This window comes from Jaculus jaculus, chromosome 5 (assembly GCF_020740685.1).
Source record: "Jaculus jaculus isolate mJacJac1 chromosome 5, mJacJac1.mat.Y.cur, whole genome shotgun sequence".
Classification (NCBI taxonomy): Eukaryota; Metazoa; Chordata; class Mammalia; order Rodentia; family Dipodidae; genus Jaculus; species Jaculus jaculus.
The window spans coordinates 51,389,606-51,408,985 of record NC_059106.1 but is presented as its reverse complement, the minus strand read 5'-3'; the positions used below and the strand labels follow the sequence as shown (position 1 = coordinate 51,408,985).

At 51.0% G+C, this 19,380-nt stretch overlaps 1 protein-coding gene across 1 annotated transcript in view; it reads right to left on the bottom strand.

Annotated features, from left to right (window-relative positions):
- The window catches only part of Igsf21 (immunoglobin superfamily member 21), a 265,839-nt gene that overhangs the window by 41,395 nt on the left and 205,064 nt on the right, over positions 1–19,380 (bottom strand). Inside the window, exon 4 of the mRNA XM_045150543.1 lies at positions 5,610–5,728. Coding sequence (XP_045006478.1) covers positions 5,610–5,728 — 119 coding nt within the window. The remainder of the gene's footprint in view (positions 1–5,609; positions 5,729–19,380) is intronic.

Sequence of the window (19,380 nt, the reverse complement as noted above, 5' to 3'; positions counted from 1 at the left end):
CTGGCCTGATCCCTCCTGGCTCTGTTACTGGTTGGAATTATGTCCCCCAAAGATATCGTAAAGTGCTGAACCCTCACCTCTGTGCATGTGACTTTATTGGAAATGGGATCTATGCAGGTGTGAGCAAGTTGAGATGAGGGACTGTTTCTATTTATTTACTTCTTTATTCATTCGTTCATTCATTTCCTCATTTCTTGTGAGTGTGTGTCCTGTGTGCATGGGCCTTTGGCCATGTGTGGAGGCCAGAGGTCCACCCTGAGGAGTGTCTTCCTCAATCACTCTCCACTGTACTTGTTTATTTTATTTTTGAGTTTTAGAGGTAGAGTCTTGCAGGCTGACCTGGAATTCACTATGTAATCTCAGGCTGGCCTTGAACTCATAGTGATCCTCCTACCTCTGCTTTCAGAGTGCTAGGATTAAAGGTGTGTGCAACGACATCTGGCCTTATGTTTTTTATTTTTTATTTTTTAAGCAGGATCTCACTGTAGCCAAGGCTGACTTGGAACTCAGCCTGTAACCCAGCTTGGCCTCGAACTCATGGTGCTCCTCCTACCCCAGCCTCCCAAGTGCCAGGATTAAAGGCGTGCCCCACCATTGCTGGAATACCAATTTGCTTTTTGAGGCAGGGTCTCTCACTACACTTATGGCTTGCCGATTTGGCTACACTAGCCAGCTGGCCAGCAAGTCCCATCTGCCTCTAGAGTACTGAGGCTACAGACAGGCACTGCTGTGACCAGCTTTCATGTGTGTGCTGGGGATCCAAACTGAGGTCCCTATGCTTGTGTGACAATTACTTCACTCACTGAGCCATCTCCCCAGGCCCAACTGGTGTATTCAGAAGAAGGCAAAGTGGACACAGAGATCCACGGAGAAGGATGCCCGGTGATGACAGACGGCGATGGGATGGAGGCAGCCATGAGCCATGAGCCACTGAGCTACTGAGCCCCAGCAGCAGCCGGGAGGCAGGCGAGTTCCTTCCAGCTCACAGCCCTGTGATAGGCACAGGTTAGACTCTGCGTCTCTAAATCGACGAGCTCTCACATTTCTGTTGTCTAAGCTACCCGGTTTGTGCCACTTGTCCTGGGCAGCCCTGACAAGCGGACACACTCGGTAGGATTCGGTTTCTGTTGGGTACCTTAGACTGTATCTCCTTGCTGGAAGTAAGTCCTCCAAGCAAGAGCCCTTGCCTGGCCCTCCACTGGTCCCCTGGCACCAGGTCTGGGCTGGGTGCTGGGAGATATTCCATAAGTCACTGCTGAGTCACGGCTAGGTGCAGTGATGTCCTGTCTCTGTCATCTGCTCCAAGGGAATCCTCTGGCCACCCTGCCCCAAACACCCCCATGTCCCTCTGCTTATCTTGACCACCTTGTGTCCATCTGCTCGGGGGTTCATGGCCTGTCTCCTCTTCTATGAGCAAAGGACTCAGTGATTTTATTTGTCTTGTTCCAATGCATGTGACAGTGCCTGGACTATTCTAAGTGTCCAATGTACATTCATCATATAAGTACATGAAGAATGGATTAATGAAAAAATTTCTGTGTACATGTACATTTTACATTCATCCAATGCTCGAGTGCCCACATCAAAAGTAGACCCTAGGTGGGTGGGGGAGGTGGCTCGGTGAGCAACGTGCTTCACACGCCCGGCGTGAGGACCCGAGTTCAGAACCCCAGCACCCATGTTAAAAGCAAGGCATGGTGGTGGGGGAGGGGCATGGGAAGGAGGGTAGGGGATTCCTTCTTCTAACCCTTCAGACTCCAACAGGCCCCAGGAGGCCCAATCAACCCGCATCATGGAAAGTTTCAGTGCCAGGGCTCTGTTTCTGAGGTCCCCACTCCACTCTGACCCTGACCCAAGGACCAGTGGACATTAGGAGCAGCCTCATGTCAGAAGAAGTCAAAAGATGTTCCATTGAAGGTTTGGGTGAGCCCCAGCAGCAGCCGGGAGGCAGGCGAGTTCCTTCCAGCTCACAGCCCTGTGATAGGCACAGGTTAGACTCTGCGTCTCTAAATCGACGAGCTCTCACATTTCTGTTGTCTAAGCTAGGTTTGGGTGGTGTTAGGGGGTGCTGGCTGTAGACAAGGACACCTGCCTGACTCTGTCACTCATATGGAAGGGTCCCTTAATCTCTGTGGCCTCTGTTCTCTTGTCTATAAAACAGGATGGCCATGTGATCAGCTACGGGGTGGATACTGGTCTGGTGTGGCCCCAGAGGAGTGGATTTGACCTTCACTGTTGGAAAGGGCTCCTCAGTGGCTGGAGGCTGACTTCAGAGGAACCAGCAAGTAGCAAATTGGGGACAGGGTTCCAGAGCCTCACAGTGTTTAACTGAGTGTAACTGTACACCCTTAACATGATTGCCCCCTCCATGACCTTGACCCTAGTAAGAAGCTTTGCCCTCTCTCTGTTTGTAACATATTCCAGGAGGCACAGCATGTAACTCTCAAATTGCCTTACGATTTGTCGGTGAGCTGGACATAAAAACCACTTTAATGACTGTGTGCAATACACACAGCTCAGTGTCACCCACAGGGCGCCCCAACGTCTTTCCCACCACATAGCAGGGTGTGATAGGCGTGAAATTACAGCTGCTCTAGCAGTTTGATCTTCACCCAGAGGCCTTTGCAAGCAGCTGCGGTGGACCATGGCTATGCAATGGTTGGCAGGGACTTTAATGGAGGTGAGGCCTGCACCCAGCCCAGGGCCTCATCTGCCCTTCTTCCCACTGTCCTGGGGCATCCCTTTGAGATGTTCACTGTTACACCCACAGGGACCCGTAGCACAAGGAAGACCCAAGCATTCAATGACGTCCACTCACTTGAAAGGAGGGTCTTAGCCTAGTGACTGGTGATCAGTCAATACAGTGCGTGCCGTACAAGCATGAGGTCGTGAGTTCAACCCCAGTACCCTTGTAAAATGGAGGCGTGGTGGTGTGCCCCTCTAGTTCCAGTGCTGAGGAGGTGGAAACGGGACCCCTGGTTCAGCCAGTGTAGCTTCATTGGTGACCTCCAGACCCCCAAGAGACTTTGTCTCAAAAAAGGGTGGATGATCTCCTGAGGATGAAACCAGAGATTGTCCTCTGGCCTCTACACATGCACACCTACTTGCGCGCACACGCGCACGTATGCACACACACACACACACACACCCCATCAGAGAGTGGGCCAGCCTGAGACAATGATAAAGAGGCATAGCATCTTAGCCTCTTCTTTCCGTGCCACTTGCTGGGGGTAGCACTTGGCAACCCACCCTGAGCTGCTGAGTCAGAAGCTGGGGGAGGGGGGCAGGAGAGGCTGTCACTTGGACTTCACAAGCCTTCTGGTATGCGCTCACATTTGAGAACCACTGGTTTAAATCATTATTATCATGACCCAGCAGGTCACTTTCCATCTTTGAGCCTCCATGCCCTTATACAGTGAGCTCACAACATTTCCTGGGTAATGGGGTTCTATCTGGTAATGTATATGAGGTCAAGAGCTTATGAACACCCTCTAGGAGGGGCAGGGGGTGCATTAGCTATGATGTGAGGTCTCCTAGGCATAGCAAGCAAGGATAAGCCTGTCCTATGGGATGACTTCTGCTACCCATAGTGACCTTTGAGCAGTGGGTCAGCCAGGGTAAATCCTGCCCGGACCTCCCAGTACTAAAGCTGTCTTTGAGCCACCCATGCTCCTGTGTGACCCCCAATAAACTCACTGGTTCGCTAAGTTAGAGTTGGGTGGGATTGTTTCTTTGGTCTGTCGTCAGTGCCCTATTTAGGGTGAAGAGATGTTTGTTCAAATGTCCCCAGAAGAAGTCACACAGCAGAGCTTGTAAGAGTACTTATCCTTGAGTTGGTTGTGAGGACTGAGTGACATCATGTCTGTAAGCACCATGCCCAGTGGCCCCAGAGGGGTTCCTCTAAGTCCCTTTCCCCAAACTAGTAGTGATGTTCTATATTGATTTGTCAACCTGAAAGGATTTAGAATCACCTGTGAGGTTGTTCTAGATTAGGTTAACTGAGGTGGGAAGACCACCTTGGCTGCGGGCAGCACCACTCCCTGGGCTGGGGTCCTGGGCTGGGTAACAAGGACAGCGCTGGCTGAGCAGCAGCAGCCATCACTCTGCTTCCTTGCTGGGGCCTGAATGTGAGCAGCCGCCTCAAGCTCCCAAGCTCCCGCCACCACGCCTCCCTCTCCATGATGGACTGCAACCTGGAACTGTGAGCTGAAACAAACCAACCCTTCCTCCTTTAAACTGATTTTGTTTTGTTGTTGTTGTTCAGGGATTTTGTTCCATCAATACGAAGGGAACTGGCGAAGGGTACTCTCTCCCCATCGCTCTGCTCTGGTTTCCTTCAGCGTCTATGCCAGTCGCCTGGTTTTGTGCTGGAGTCCTAGCCTTGCCTCCTGCCCCAGGGTGTGGGCTCACTGCGGGCAGCAGCTATTCACGGTCTACACTCATTGCCTGTACCAAGTACGTGCTTGGTTTCTCTCACGGGACTAGGAGCCCCTCCGAGGCGCATAGGTAAGGTGGCCTGCTCGGGGCTGATGGCCAAGCAAGTACCAGTCAGAGATGCTGGCCAGAGTGAATGAAGAAGGGACGACAGGCCTGCCTGGCATCCCCACCTCCTCCCAGCACGGCTGCTCCAGGAGGCCTAGCGTGAGCGTGTGCTGCCGAGACTGGATCAATGTGGCCGTGGAGGGGTGGCCGTTGGAGGTTTTCAATTTCCCCAGATCAGGGGCTTTTGAAGGCGCTTTTGTGTTTTCATTGATCGCCTGAGTCTAGCAGGCTTTGTCACCCTGGCAAATATTATTTGATAAGAATATCCGAGAACACAGAAACCTAGTCCAAGTCACGCCCTGGCATTCCCGCAGAAGAGCGGTGACAGAATGCGATCAGGAGTCTGACGACAGCATCTGCCACGGCCAGGGTCCACAAGACTGCCTGGGGCAAGGCTGCTGGTAGTGCAAAAGGGGACAATGAGTCCAGGTGAGGGTTGATTTGGCCGATGACGTTCCAGCTAGAGACAGACACTAGTATTTCTATCCCCATGTTCCAGATTCATAAAAGGACGTGGTGAGACAGAGCGAGAAGCCAGGGGTCTCCATCCCCAACCCCACACATTTTCTAACTCATCCCCCCCCACCAGGTGCATTGGGTGATATCACTGGGGGAGTCTCTAAGTAAGGACAGTTACCCCTGCAGTAGCTATGTGCCACATCTGAGGTGCTGGCCCTCCTCCCTGGGAGTCCCTGCAGAGTCCTCCATAGAACCCTCTCATTCTACTTGCCTCTCAGGGGTCCTAATGACATGCCCTTAGCCTCAGCCTGGCTACAAGTGTAGGGCCCAGAACCTCCCTCCTCCAGCTTGTGCAGAGCTGGGTGTCTCATGAGTAAACCCTGAGACAGGCATCTCTGGCCCACCTTACAGACGTGAGGAGAAGAGATCTCTAAGAAGAGGTACTTGGAGGCAGGCTCCATGGGCATAGGTTGGCATGGCCTGGCCTTGCGTTCCTCCTGGAAGTGGATATGAAAGGGTCCCATGCATGAACCCCCTGGGGGATAGGCAAGTTGTCCCAGGAGGGGCTCTGTCCACACACGCCACTCCTTTCAGCGGTGCTGACTCACCCATGACGTTGAGGAAGATGTTGCCTGAAGCAAGGACCACCTTCTCCCGGGTGGCGCGGTCGTAGATGCCCACGTGGCACTCGTAGGGACCGTTGTCGGAGATTCTGACCTCAGGCAGCCTATGGGGAAGCAGAGGGCAGGATGAGAATTCCAACCTCACCCCCACTGGTCCAGCCTCCACTCCTTTCAGGCCATGAAGCCGCTGCTCCCCGAAGGCCGGGCTGGGGAGAAGGGCAGCGTTTGTGGAGCACCTGGTGCGCACAGACCCGTCCCTGGTGTTCGGAGACTAAAAAGACAGATTGTGTGGTCAGATGGAGTCAAATCTGTGCCCAGGGTTCGCTGGAATGGCAACCTAGCTATAGTGCTGGTAAAGTTTGTAGCCACAGGGCACCAGGAAGGCGGCACAAAAGAAAAGAGATCAGTCGTAGCTGCCCCCGGACCGCGGCATGGGCTCACACCTGGTCTGATCTTACCTTTTTCTCACTACCACCATGAGGTAGGGCTCGTTCACCCCACTTCATCCACGTGGAAGCTGAGGCATGAGATGGGCATTGTCGCTTCCAACCCGTAAGGCTGACAAGAGCCATGATGGGAACACGGGTTCCTGCCTTTACACTGGCAAGTGGGCACTTAGCACCAAGACCCAAAGACCCTGAGGAGACACATAGTACAACTCCCAAACCAGGGAGTGTCCAGCTCAGTAGACCGGAAGGCAGGGAAACTGACTAGCGCACTATGCCATCCTGCAAACTGCGGGCTCTTCAGAACCTGGACTAGCAGGGCAGTGGTCTTGGCACTGAGGTCCCCAGACCCATGGGAATGGGAGAGTCCCTCAACCCCTGCCCCCGTCTTTCCCTTGTAAATGTTAAAAGAGAAAATATCACAGGCTTTGTTCCCCTTACAGTCTCTGTTTCATCTTCTCAGCTCTGCCCAAAGCACAAAGACAGCCATATTGTGCCAACCAATCAGTGTGCCAGGCTGCTGATAAAACTTTATTCATGACCATTGAGATTTTAACTCTGTGCTCCGTACATGTCACAAAATATATTTCTGCCTTCCTACTTTCCCTCCAATGGTTTATGTTAAAATACTCTTAGTTACCAAGTGTAGATAAGCAGGCTGTAGTTGGATGACTCTTATTCTAGATCTTTCTACAGGGTCTACAGGGTCAGGTTGATACGTTGTTCTCTATCTGGTAGAGTGCAACCAGAGTGGATCCTCACTGCCTTCTAGGCTGCAAAGGGTTCTGATGCACCACTAAGAACCGAGTTCAAGTTCTCCTTTCCTGTGTGTAATCCATGGGACTTTGTGGAAGTCATGCTTCTCTGTCTGTGTATTCCTTATCTGGAAAAATACAGTCAACATGTCCCAGACAGGAAGATGCAGTCTGCCATTGGAGAAGAGCTGTGCCCACCTGCACAGAGGCTATGATGTGGCTGGCATCCCATGATGTCCTGTGGGGACTGGATTCCTCAGCCTGGCACTGCATGAGAAAAAATTCAAGTCCTCCAGCAAGTTCCAACCTGTGCGGCCCCCATCTTAGCCTACTCCGTGTCTATGTGGTTTTTTGAAGTCCTGAGTCAAGCACAAAGCCAGGGAAAGAGGGGCTGGAGAGATGGCTTAGCGGTTAAAGCATTTGCCTACAAAGTCAAAGGATTCGATTCTCCAGGACCCACGTAAGTCAGATGCACAAAGGGGCACATATGTCTGGAGTTCATTTGCAGTGGCTAGAGGCCCATTCTCTCTCTCTCTCCCTCTCAAATAAATAAATAAATACAAACATATATTTAAAGAAAAATGAAAAAACAGGGAAAGAAACCCACATTCATGACCTCACCTACCTCACTGGTCCAAGTCCTGTCAGAGCCCATGGGAGTCATAGAGGCTGTTGTCAGCTAAAGGCTCTTGTCGGGTACATGTCTCAAGCCCTGCCACCCCTGCGCGTGGAGGTTCCTTCCCACATTTCTTCATTCTCCCCCACTTGTTCCTCCTCCCAGCCTCTCTTCCTTGTGTTTCTGCTGAGCAGTTTAACCCCGGGTTCCAGCCTGGGTCTGCTCCTTTTGCTCATGACTCACTCCCCCCGCCCCCGCCTTGCCACCCCTCCCACCGCCTGGGCTCTCCACCTCCTCTGTCCATGCTGCTGTCACTCTGAGCTCAGCCAGCTCCCCCTCCCCTCCCTGGCACCCAGAACATTAGCATAAACAACACCCTCATTTCCATAGACCACAGAGGTTGACATCTGGTCTCCCCACTGCCAGGAAGGACTGAGGAGTGGGGAGCACCCTTCTCTTCAGGGGAACTGTGTAAAAGAATCTGCCTCCCCCGTTTTCCCTCCCACAAGAGAGCAGCGACAGCGGGAACAGCAGGAGACCTGTCTCCCTTGGGAATGATTTCTTTTGTTTGTAACTCAGCTAGACTGAAAAAGACTAGTGTCCTTGCTGGGTATTATAACTAAATGACAGTCACCTAAAGTGACATGTTTAGGCTATGTTCACAGGTGTCTATTATAGAGGTGACCTGCTTAAGTGACGTTTTCATAGGAGACAGATGCAGGGGGGGAGGCATATAAAGAAATAGGCTTGGGCTAGAGAGATGGCTTAGCAGTTAAGGTGCTTGCTTGCAAAGCCCAAGGACCCAGGTTTGATTCCCCAGTACCCATATCAGCAAGATAAACAAGGTGGCACATGGGTCTGGAGTTTGTGTGCAGAAGCCCTGGCACACCCATTCTCTCTCTCTCTCTACCTGCCTCTTTCACTCTTGGTCTCTCTCAAGAGATAAATGAATAAGTAAAGTGAGAAGCAGGTTTGATGATGAGGAGCCAGCAAGCGTAAGTACCCGAGTTCTGACCCTAAGAGCCCACGCAAAAGCTGTGCTTAAGGGGAGAAGCAGGGCGGAGACAAGAGAGTCTTCCTGAAGCTTGTAGGTCAGTTAGCCTAGGGAATGACCCTGCCTTAAACAAGGACACCTGACATTGTCCTCTGACCTCTACATACACACTGTGACATTCATGAACTCATGAATAGACCCACATATCATGTGTGAGTGGTCACATGTATAAAGAGAGAGAGAGAAAGGGAGAGAGAGGCTTGGGATGGGAGGAACTGGCGCTACTTGGAGGTATCACCAGCTAATGAGAGAATGGTTGACACACAGATGGGGTTGAGCAGGTAGCGAGCCACAGGGGTGGGGATACGTGTGGATGTGTTTATGTGACATCAGCAGGCGGGGCCTACTGATGACACGCTCCGGAGACAGCAACATAAACAGTATGTTTGACACCCGAGGTGATATCCCACAGGTGCTATGGCAGACAGCTCAAGAGGACACCTGGCTTGGTGTTTTAAAAAGAAGGACAGTTCCCCCACGTGGGACGATTTCCACAGCTCCACGTGGTCCTCCTCTCTGGGTCTCCTGTTCCATGAAGGGCCCTGCCTTGGCCATTAACCCATCACATTCTTGGCACATTCTAAACAGCTCTGTTTTCCACACTCCTAGGCACAATCAGCGGCCAGGTCCTGGGTGGTCCATCTCCCCACAGGTCCTAGACTATATTTTCCCTTCTTTGTGGCCACCACCTGGCTCACCTGCAGCTGGGAGATGAGGGGATCTGCACCGGGCACTTCCCTCCTGCTAGACCCAGGGCTTTTCAAACGTGAAAGAGCATACAGAGCACTCCCCACCCCTAACCTAAATCCCTTCAAAAGCTCCTCTCTGCTCTTAGATAAACGGCAGGAGCATGGTGGCTTGCAAAGCCCGCCCCCCCATCTCATCCTTTCTCTCTCTCTACCTTGTTTCTGCTTTATACGATAGCGTCTTTGTTTTAGAGCATCTTAAATCACAGAGCAGGACAACAGGATCCCTGTATAGTCCTCGCTGGCTCACCCTTCTCCTGAGTCACCATCCAGAGAGTACAGGGGCAGTGACATCTCCAACCTGGGCCAGGTACTGGTGGTCCTCAGCTCAGATCCAAAGCTGCCAGGTCACGGCTCGGATCCATATCTACCTGCCTCTTCTTGCTTCATCAAACCCTGAGGTCTGGCCTTCACTGTTCAGTCCTCCTAAAGTGGATTAAGTGGCCCAAAGCCTCCCGCTCCCCAGAACTGAGTGGCATTGATCCTCATGCTGGATAGAGGGCCTTCCGCAAGTAGCAAGGGGCCCGAGGGGCCGAGAAGGCGCCGCTCTCATCAGCAATGGGCTGAAATCAATAAACTATTAATAACCGCAGAGTTTCTGCACAGATCAGTGCGAGGCAGTTTAGCGGATGGAGTTTACCAACATGGACAGCATCTCTGAAGGGCAAGTAATTGTGTTTTTGAAAAGCTAGGCACAGAAGGATTAGGGGCTCCTTGGCTGTTCCTGTTGGTTGACACACCTCATTCAGGTGAGGCCATGTAAGGATGACAATGATGCTTCTGCAGGGCCCATAGCCAGAACCACCACCTTCGGTCAAGTATTTAGACCTACTGTGTGCCCAGCATCTGGATCTACTGTGTTCCTCACATCTAGACCTATTATGTGCCCAGACTTTAGGCCTACTTTGTCACACATCTGGGCCTACTGTGTGCCCAGCATCTACGTCTATTGTGTGCCCAGCATCTAAACCCACTGTGTGTTGAACATCTACATCTATGGTGTGCTCAGCATCTGCCTCCACTCTGTGTCTAGCACCTAAGCCTGCTGTATGCCAGCATGTAGGCATACTGTGTGTCCTACAAGGCTGTGTGCCTTGGAGTCAGGTAGGCCTGGGATGGGAACGGAGATTCTTGGGGTGGATTCTGGCCTCCCCTTTGCTCCAGCTCTTGCCTCTGCTTGTCAAATAGCCTTTTCTATTCATGCTGGTGAGCCTCTCACCATCTTCCTAAGCCCACTAGCACAGTTTAATGATTAAAGCGCAGACTCGAAAGACTGTCTGATGAATATGTAAGTCTTAGCCCTAAGAAAATCACACCACTGCTGTAAGCCTCAGTTTCTCCAGCTGTCACACCTACTTGTGGGACTATAAGGAAGCCTAGAAGGGATAATGCAAGAGCGCAGCTCAGAGCTGACACATCTCTGAGCATCCACTGACATAGATATGGGATCTGTGTAGAGTTCTACAGTCACTATGTTCAAGGCCACCTCCTCCAGGCAGCCTTCCCCAACTGCCCAGCCTCTGTATGGACAGATTTATCTCCCTTGATGCTGCTCCTGTCTATAAGCAGTACTCACGCTCCGTCCTTCGCACCCTCCCAGACTAAGAGCTGCAGCCTGCCTGTCCTCATGTTAGGTGTCCCCAGGCCTCGGCAGGAAGAATGAAGTCAGTAGAAACTGCCTCAGGCCAGCCATGGAAGCCTGGTTCTTTGGTGCTGGCTCTGACCCTGGCTAGCTTGTGGCATTAGATAAAGCTTTTTGGCTTCTCTGAGCTTCGCTTTCTCCATCTGATGTCTCAGTAGCGTCATAGTGGCGGAGGAGGGTCTGGTGGGACATATGAAACATTCCATAATATACAACAGTGGTAACAATATGATGCCCGTTACGTAGGTGAGGGAACTGAGGCACAGAGACAAGAGGCAGCATGACCAAAGTCAGAGTGAGCAGGTGTGTGCCCCTAAGTAAACCCAAGCCAGAGACTAGAAGATGAGGGGCAGAGCCTGGTCACTCCCTGTCCAGCTCCCGCCCCCAGGACTTCCTTTCCCAGCGAGTCCACGTGAGCACACTGAGGTCAGATTTGGCCTCTGCTGCTCCTGTTCCTGTTTCTATTCTGAGCCTGCCACCTCTCCAGGTAATGAGAGCCAGATGCTTCCTCCCTGCTGGCAGAAGCTGGATGGCCTTTTAGCTCCCTACAATCTGCTCTTTAAGCTTTTGGAGGGCCTCTTAATTCTAACAAGCAGGGTTTATCCTGCGTACCTTCTCCATGCCTGGAATACTTTCACCATCTCTTATAGTCCTTTCCTTTCTGGCCCAAGGTTCTCCTTGAATCCATGGAGTTGCTAGGGAGCCAGGTGGGGCTGAAGATGGAGTGACTGTGTGCCTACCTCTGTACAGGTTTCTTGGGAAACGTGGAAGGCCAGTGTTTGTCAGTTGGAATGACTCGATGTCTAAACAGACATGCAAACGTGTGCAAAACCAAGCCTGGCCAGTTGGCCTACTTTTCCCTTACACCGGTAATGACTTAAAACTTCAGATGAGGCTGGGAAGAGGGCAAAGCACTTGCCACACGAGGACCCGAGTTCCGATCCCCAGCTCCCAGGTAAGGCAGCAGGCATGGCAGCACACGCACGTAACCCCAGAGCTGGGGAAGAGGAGACAGCAGGAGCTGTGGGGCTTGCTGAATCCGTGACCTCCAAATTCAGTGAGAGACCTTCCCTCAAAAATATAGGGTGGAGGGCTAGAGAGATGGCTTAGCGGTTAAGGCACTTGCCTGCAAAGTCAAAGGAATCATGTTCAACTCTTCAGATCCCACGTAAGCCAGACACATAAGGTGACGCAGGCAAGGTTGCACGTGAGCACAAGGTGGCGCACATGTCTGCAGTTTGATTGCAGTGGTTGGAGGCCCTGGTGCACCAATTCCCTCCCTCTCTTTTATTCACTTTCACTCTCTCGCATTAAAAAAAAAAAGGCCTTGAGCTGGGCATGGTGGCACACGCCTTTAATCTCAGCAGAGGTAGGAGGATTGCCAAGAGTTCGAGGCCACCCTGAGATTACATAGTAAATTCCAGGTCAGCCTGAGCCAGAGTGAGACCCTACCTCGAAAAAAAAAAAAAAAAAAAAAAAAGGCCTCAAAAAAAAAAACAGTGGAGAGTGATTGAGGAAGACACCTGATGTCTACCTCTGGCCTCTGCACATGCATGCATATGTTCACCCATACACATACATGCACACATGAACACGTACACACACACACACACACACACACCAGAAGAAAATTAAGACACATTACTGGCACTTAGGCTGGAAGGATAGCTACATGATTAAAAATACTTCCTTGCAAAGCCTGATGACCTGGGTTTGATTCCCCAGTACCCACCTAAAGCCAGATGCACAAAGTGGTGCATGAGTCTGGAGTTTGTTTGCAGTGGCAGGAGGCCCTGGTGTGCCCATTCTGTCTCTTCTGTCTGTCTGTCTGTCTCTCTCTTAAATAAATAAGTAAATGTTTAAAAATTTTAAGAGTTATTAGCACTTGCCACATACCAGAAACCGTTTTTATTTTTATTTATTTTTTGAGAGACAGAGAGAAAGAAGCAGAGAGAGAGAGGGGGAGAGAGAGAAAAAGAGAGAGGGAGTGAGAGAGACAGATAGAGAATGGATACGCCAAGCCTCCAGCTGTTGCAAATGAACTCCAGATGCATGCACCACCTTGTGCATCTGGCTTACATGGGTCCTGGGGAATCAAACCTAGGTCCTTTGGCTTTGCAGGCAAGCGCCTTGACCACTAAGCCATCTCCCCAGCCCCAGAGATTGTTTTTAATGTGATGTCTCTAACTAAAGGCCAGAGAGAGAGAAAGCAACAGGCCTGGATGGCACCATGAGATGCTGTTTTTCCATCCTGTCTGCATGTGTACTTCCTTCCTCCTGAAAAGAATCAAACCAGACATCAACGAACCTGCCTCAGGATCGAGGTCATCATAAAACCAGCTGGTCTCATGTTGCTGGGTCTTGGGGCTTTTATAACTAACCTGTGAGAGGTTAGTTTGCTAAATGCTACATGTCTTCTGGGAGCCTTCCTCCTTTTCTGTTGGTTTTAAGTTTTATTTTGAGCTTTTTTGAGGTGGTAGACTGTATGTATTTAAGAAGCTTCCACATTTGGTGAGTTTCAGCATATTGAAGCCATCATTGTCATCAAGATAATGATTCCCCATTCCTGCACCGCCCCCAGCTCTTTCTGGTGCCGTTCTGCAATCCACTCCCCCATCCTTAGGCAAGTGTGGATCTGCTTCTTGTCACCATGGAACACATTACCTGGGAAGTTAAATCAATCATATCTTATGGTGCATGCAGTTTTGTGGTGGTTTCTGTCACTGTAACAAAATACCTGAGATAATCCCTATCAAGGGGTTCATGTTCATGTTGGCTCAGTTTCAGAGATCCCAGGCCTGGTGCTTTGAGGCCTGTGCATGATCTGGCAGCAAGCCTATGAAGAAGCCAAGATGCTTCCCCCACTGCAGAAGAGAGGGGGCATGAGGGAAGGCAACGCCCGCCCCCAGTGACTTAGAGACTTCCTGTCAGCCTCACATCTGAAACTTTCCATCTTCCCAGTAGTGCCAAGCTGGGGGTCAAGCCTTCAACACACGTCTTTCATTTTTATCCTTCATTGGCTTTTGGTATCGATGCATGTAGTCTTTATCAGTAGCTCCTTCATTGTTCAGGCTGGGTCACATCTCACTGCACGGCCCTACCACCGGGTCACGTCCTAATGCATAAGCCTACCGCCAAGTCACATCTCACTGTATGGGCCTACCATTGAGTCACATCCCACTGTATGGGCCTACCATTGAGTCACATCTCACTGCACTGGTCTACGACCGAGTCACATCTCACCCTGTGGACATTTTGTTTATCCATTCACCTGTTGACAGGCACGAGGCTCTTCTCAGATATGACCACTGGAGATGAAGCTGACACACACATCTGGGGATACCTGTTTTAATTTTTCCCAGGTGAAAACCGACTGACAGCACTATGGTCTCATTTCAGAAGTCACTGTCTGGCTGTCTTCTCAAGGGACCAGATAAATACCTCTTGGCCTTGGTAATCTTCTGCCTTTCTGCACATACTGCTCATTAACCTTCCTGCACAAGTATCTCCTCTATCTTGCCCCTCCCCAAGACTCAATCTTCTCCCATGTCCAAGGAGCCCATTGGTAGCAAGGTTCACACCCAACTCCAAGTCCCATTGGAATTGGAAGCAGTGTGCTGTGTGCATAACAAGACTCATGGGCTACCTTGTATCTTAGGAGCAGACTGTGTGTTTAGCATGCTTGAAGGCTTGGGTTTCGGGTGTATTAACAAGACCAAGCAAGGCTTGGGAGTGGGGTGGGGATGGGGTTTTCTTTTTCCCTGTGAAATGCAAGTGGCTTCCTGTGGCCTCTTTTCCAACAGTAGGGTGTGCAGCATCAGAGACAGCTGCCTCATCTCCCATGCATGCCTCTGCTCCATCAGAACCTCTGTAATCTGTCTTCGTTCCAGCTACCATCACCAGACTGTCCAGTCCAGTCCATCTGCACCGTGCTGCCACAGGAACCTCATGACCACGGGGACACAGTCCACAGGAACCTCATGACCATGGGGATGTGGTCCACAGGAACTCATGACCACGGGGATGCAGTCCACAGGAACTTCATGACCACAAAGATGCAGTCAACAGTAATTTCATAACCATGAGGATGCAGTCCACAGGACCCTCATGACCACGGGGACATGGTCCACAGGAACCTCATGACCATGGAGATGCACTCCATAGGAACTTCATGACCATGAGGACGCGGTCCACAGGACCCTCATGACCACGGGGATGCAGTCCACAGGAACTTCATGACCATGGGGATGCACTCCGCAGGAACTTCATGACCACGAAGATGCAGTCAACAGTAATTTCATAACCATGAGGACGCAGTCCACAGGAACTTCATGACAATGAGGACGCGGTCCACAGGAACCTCATGACCATGAGGACACGGTCCACAGGAGCTTCATGACCATGAGGACGCGGTCCACAGGAGCTTCATGACCATGAGGACACAGTCCACCCTCTCCCAACTTACAAGCTTCCTTTTGCTGAAGGACGAAGCCCAGCCTGTTTGCAAGCTCAGATCTGGCAGAAATTCAGAAAGAAGGAAGGAAGGGACAGATGGAGGGAAGAAAATGGCGTGTAGCCTTGCGTCTCTTGCCAAGATCCAGTGATCGAACGAATAGACTCCTCAGGACCAAACTCGTAGAATGCACTCTATTTAAAAAACATTTTGTAATTCAAACGTCTTCATTTATATACGCAGTGCCTCATTCTGGGAGAAGAGTGAAGATTCAGGTAGCGATGGGTCCTTTGAGGCGATGCTTTAATGAAGAGACCAGAGTGCCTTTTCATCTGAAAAGCATTGTTTGCAGGAAACAGAGCCGCTGAGGGGCTGAGAAGACTTCTTTCTTGCAAGTAGGTTAAACACACCCCCTGCAATCTTATGAGCCCAGAGCCTGCCAGGCCTCTGCCATCCCCCCTTCCCCTGCTGGAAAGCTCCCAAGTGTGAGGTCATGGAGTTGACTGCTCTTGCAGCCATGGGGCCTCCCTGATTGGATTGGCTGCTCCACCCGCAACTGCAGGGCCCCGTGTCTTACGCAGATACCTGCTCCCTCTGCTAGTTCGGGGTTGTGCCCTCAGATGCTAAGTGCCTGGTCCGCCTGGGCAGAGCACAGAGGCAGAGCTAATAAAAAATGGCTGTAAAGTCTCTGGCAGCCCCAGGTGCTATTGGGGCATTTGCTAAGAAGACTTACTTGCTGTTCTGTGAAGACAAAAAAAAAAAAAAAGAGGGTTGGGGTGAGGGGGATAAGGTCTCTGCTCTGCTCCTCTCTCTTATACCTATGTGAGTTGCAGAGCCAGCCTGGGAGAGGCTTGAGTCCATGTGTTTGGACAAGTTGCCCAGGCGTGCATCTGCTCCCTGCTATCTGCACAGCTTCTTGCTTTCCCCTCAGAGGCTCTGAGTAACCACATGATTTCTCCTTGTGTCCGAGGCCTGGAAAGCACACTGGGTACTGGTGAGAGCATCCGTGACCCCTGGAAGGCCAGGAAAGCATCTGAGGGCTATGGGAGAAGCCTCTCTAGACTTGTCTGAGATGGAATCCTCTATGGGGGACTCCAGGAGGGTGCAGAATGCAAGGCTCAACATTCCATGTGCACAGAAATCACCTGGGAAGCGGGAAAATCTGAGAGATTCATGTGTGTGTGTGTGTGTGTGTGTGTGTGTGTGTGTAAGACAGTGTCTCTCATTGGCCTGGAGCTCACACAGTAGGCTAGGTTAGCTGGCTAATGAACTCCAGAGAGCCTCCTCTCTCCACTTCTCCAGCAGTAGGATTGCAGGCACATGCTACCACACCCAGCTCTTTAAATGGATATTTTTTTTATTTGCAAGGAGAGAGAGCATGCATGTGCGCACATGCCAGGGCTCCTTGCCACTGCAAACTGCAGATGCACGCACTACTCTGTGCATGTGGCCCTAAGTGGGTGCTGGGGAATCGATCTTGAGCCGTTGGGCTTTGTAATCAAGTGCCTTTTAAACTGCTGAGCCATCTCTCCAGCCCCATGCCCAGATTTTCACATGGATTCTGGGAAGCAAACTCAAATCCTCGTGCCTGGGGGCTGCTACCAAACTTCTGAGTCTTGCTCCGGCTGTTGCTGTTCAGGGAGCACAACTTGGAGTCCCTGATCCTCGGTCCTCCTTGCACTCAGCATCCATCCATCCATCCATCCATCCATCCATTGAAGCTCTTCCTGAAGACAGGCAGTCTCTCTCCACGGATTTCCCCAACCCCAATGTCAGAATCAATAGCTTGGCTTTTCTGGGAACATGACAGGTCCAGTCAATATCCAATAGACAGGATTGGAGGATGGACTTCACAACTCAACCACAAGGAGGGTCTTCCAGAAATCCACATACACCATGTCTAACCACAACCCCCAGTCCTTTGTGTCCTGCTCCTACCTATCTTTGTCCCCGGGTTCTTAAAGCACAAATGCCTCCCTCGTTTTCCTGGCCCACTAGTTACATGCCAGACCAGCTGTAGTGGTTTGAATGAAATGGTCCCTGTGGTGGTTTGATTCAGGTGTTCCCCATAAACTTAGGTGGTCTGAATGCTAGGTTCCCAGCTGATAGTGATTTGGGAATTAATGCTCCTGGAGAAAGTGTATTGTTAGGGGTGGGATTATGGGCGTTATAGTCAGTTTCCCTTAAGCTAGTGTTAGGCACACTCTCCTATTGCTATTGTCCACCTTATGTTTGCCAGGGGGTGATGTCCTCCCTCTGCCCATGACATTGTTTCCACCTTCCATCGTGGAGCTTCCCCTTGAGCCTCTGAGCCAAAATAAACTTCTTTTTTCCCATAAGCTGCTCTTGGTTGGGTGATTTCTACCAGCAACACGAACCTGACTGCAGCAGTCCCCATAGGCTCATGTATTTTGAATATTTGGTCCCCAACAGGTGGCCATTTGGGAAAGTTGTGGGGCCTTTGGGAGGTGGAGCCTTGCTGGAAGAGATGTCACTGGGTGGGGGGGGGTGGACACTGAGAGTTATTATCCAGCCTGGCTGGCTGTTTGTTTACTAGCTAGCTCACTCTTGCTGCTTCCTTCCAGCTGATGTGGCAAGATGTGATGCCCAGCCTCTGCTCCTGCTATGCCTTTCCCAGCAGAATGAAACTTCCCCTTAAAACCAAAGCCAAAATAAACCTTCTCCTTCCAGAAGCTGTTTCTGGTCGGATGTTTTGTCCCAGCAATGTAAAGGTAATTACTACACCAGCTCAGAAGAAAGACAGGTTCCAGACCAGAGCCAAGGGCACCTGACCAAAGCTTCTTGCAGTGGTGAGCCCTAAGCCACCCTTTCACCACGCTGTCTGTACACCTTTGGACCAATTTCCAGAGAAGAAAGAAGTTCAACTCCCAGAAGACAGGAAGAGAACAATCTGGAATTAGAAATGAGATCCCCCCCCACCTTCCTTTTGACACACCCTCATTCTGTCCTCCCCCAATCCCTTGCAAAGGGCTCCCTGAGGAGATATGGAGCTTCAGCACCCAGTGACACAAAGAAATGAATGGCCTAAAGCATCTGTCCACTGAGGGGCTGCGGAGATGGTTCAGTGGGTAAAGTGCTTGCCCTGCCACCATGAGGACCTGAGATCGATCCCCAGACACACATAAAAATGCCAAATGTGCTGTGTGTGCTGTCACGCGCCTTTAATCCCACACTAGGGAGGCAGAGGTAGGAGGGTCACTGTGAGTTTGAAGCCAGTCTGGGAATACAGAGTCAGTTCCGCCCTACCTCCAATAAACAAAATGCAAAATGCAGTGGCACGCACTTAGAATTCTGGTGCTGGGGAAGTGGAGACAGGAGGATGCCTGGGGCTTCCTGGCCAGCCAGTCTCATCCTCATTGGTGAACTCCAGGTCAATGAGAGAGCATGTCTTAGAAAAAGGGTGGATGTCACCTAAGGAATATACCTGAGGTTATCCTCTGGCCTCCACATGCATGCACACACATGAGCATGTGCATCTGTATACACTTGCACACAAAGATACATGAACGTGCGCACACACACACACATGCATATACACACAGTCTGTCCCTTGATCAAAGGGGTCTGTCCTATGGGCACAGGGCATACATAGAGTTTTATTCCTTTCTTATCAGCCTTCCTAGTACAGTCTGGTCACTTCATCAAGTGACCAGCTACTCCTGGGTGGTCCACAACTCTCTCAATTTTAGCACTGAAAAATCTCATGTGACAGAAAGCCCTCAGGTCCAGCAAGTCAGGATGGATGGCCACGTAACACTTAATAGGTAAGGACACTAATGAGAAGGGGGTGGCCTGCCCGAAACCAGACAGTGGTTAGCAGTGGACAGAGGGAGGACAGGCCTAGCCATCCAGCCCAGGGTTTCTTCCAGCAGCTTTGGAAAATGGGTGGGTGAGCACCTCCTGCAGGTGGCTTGAGTATTAACATGTTAGGAAGTCCTCCCATGGGGGGCGGGGGAGGTAGGCACACAGCAGATGCTCAGGGCCCCCATGGTTGTTGTCGCTGTGAACAGAAATCTCCATGAC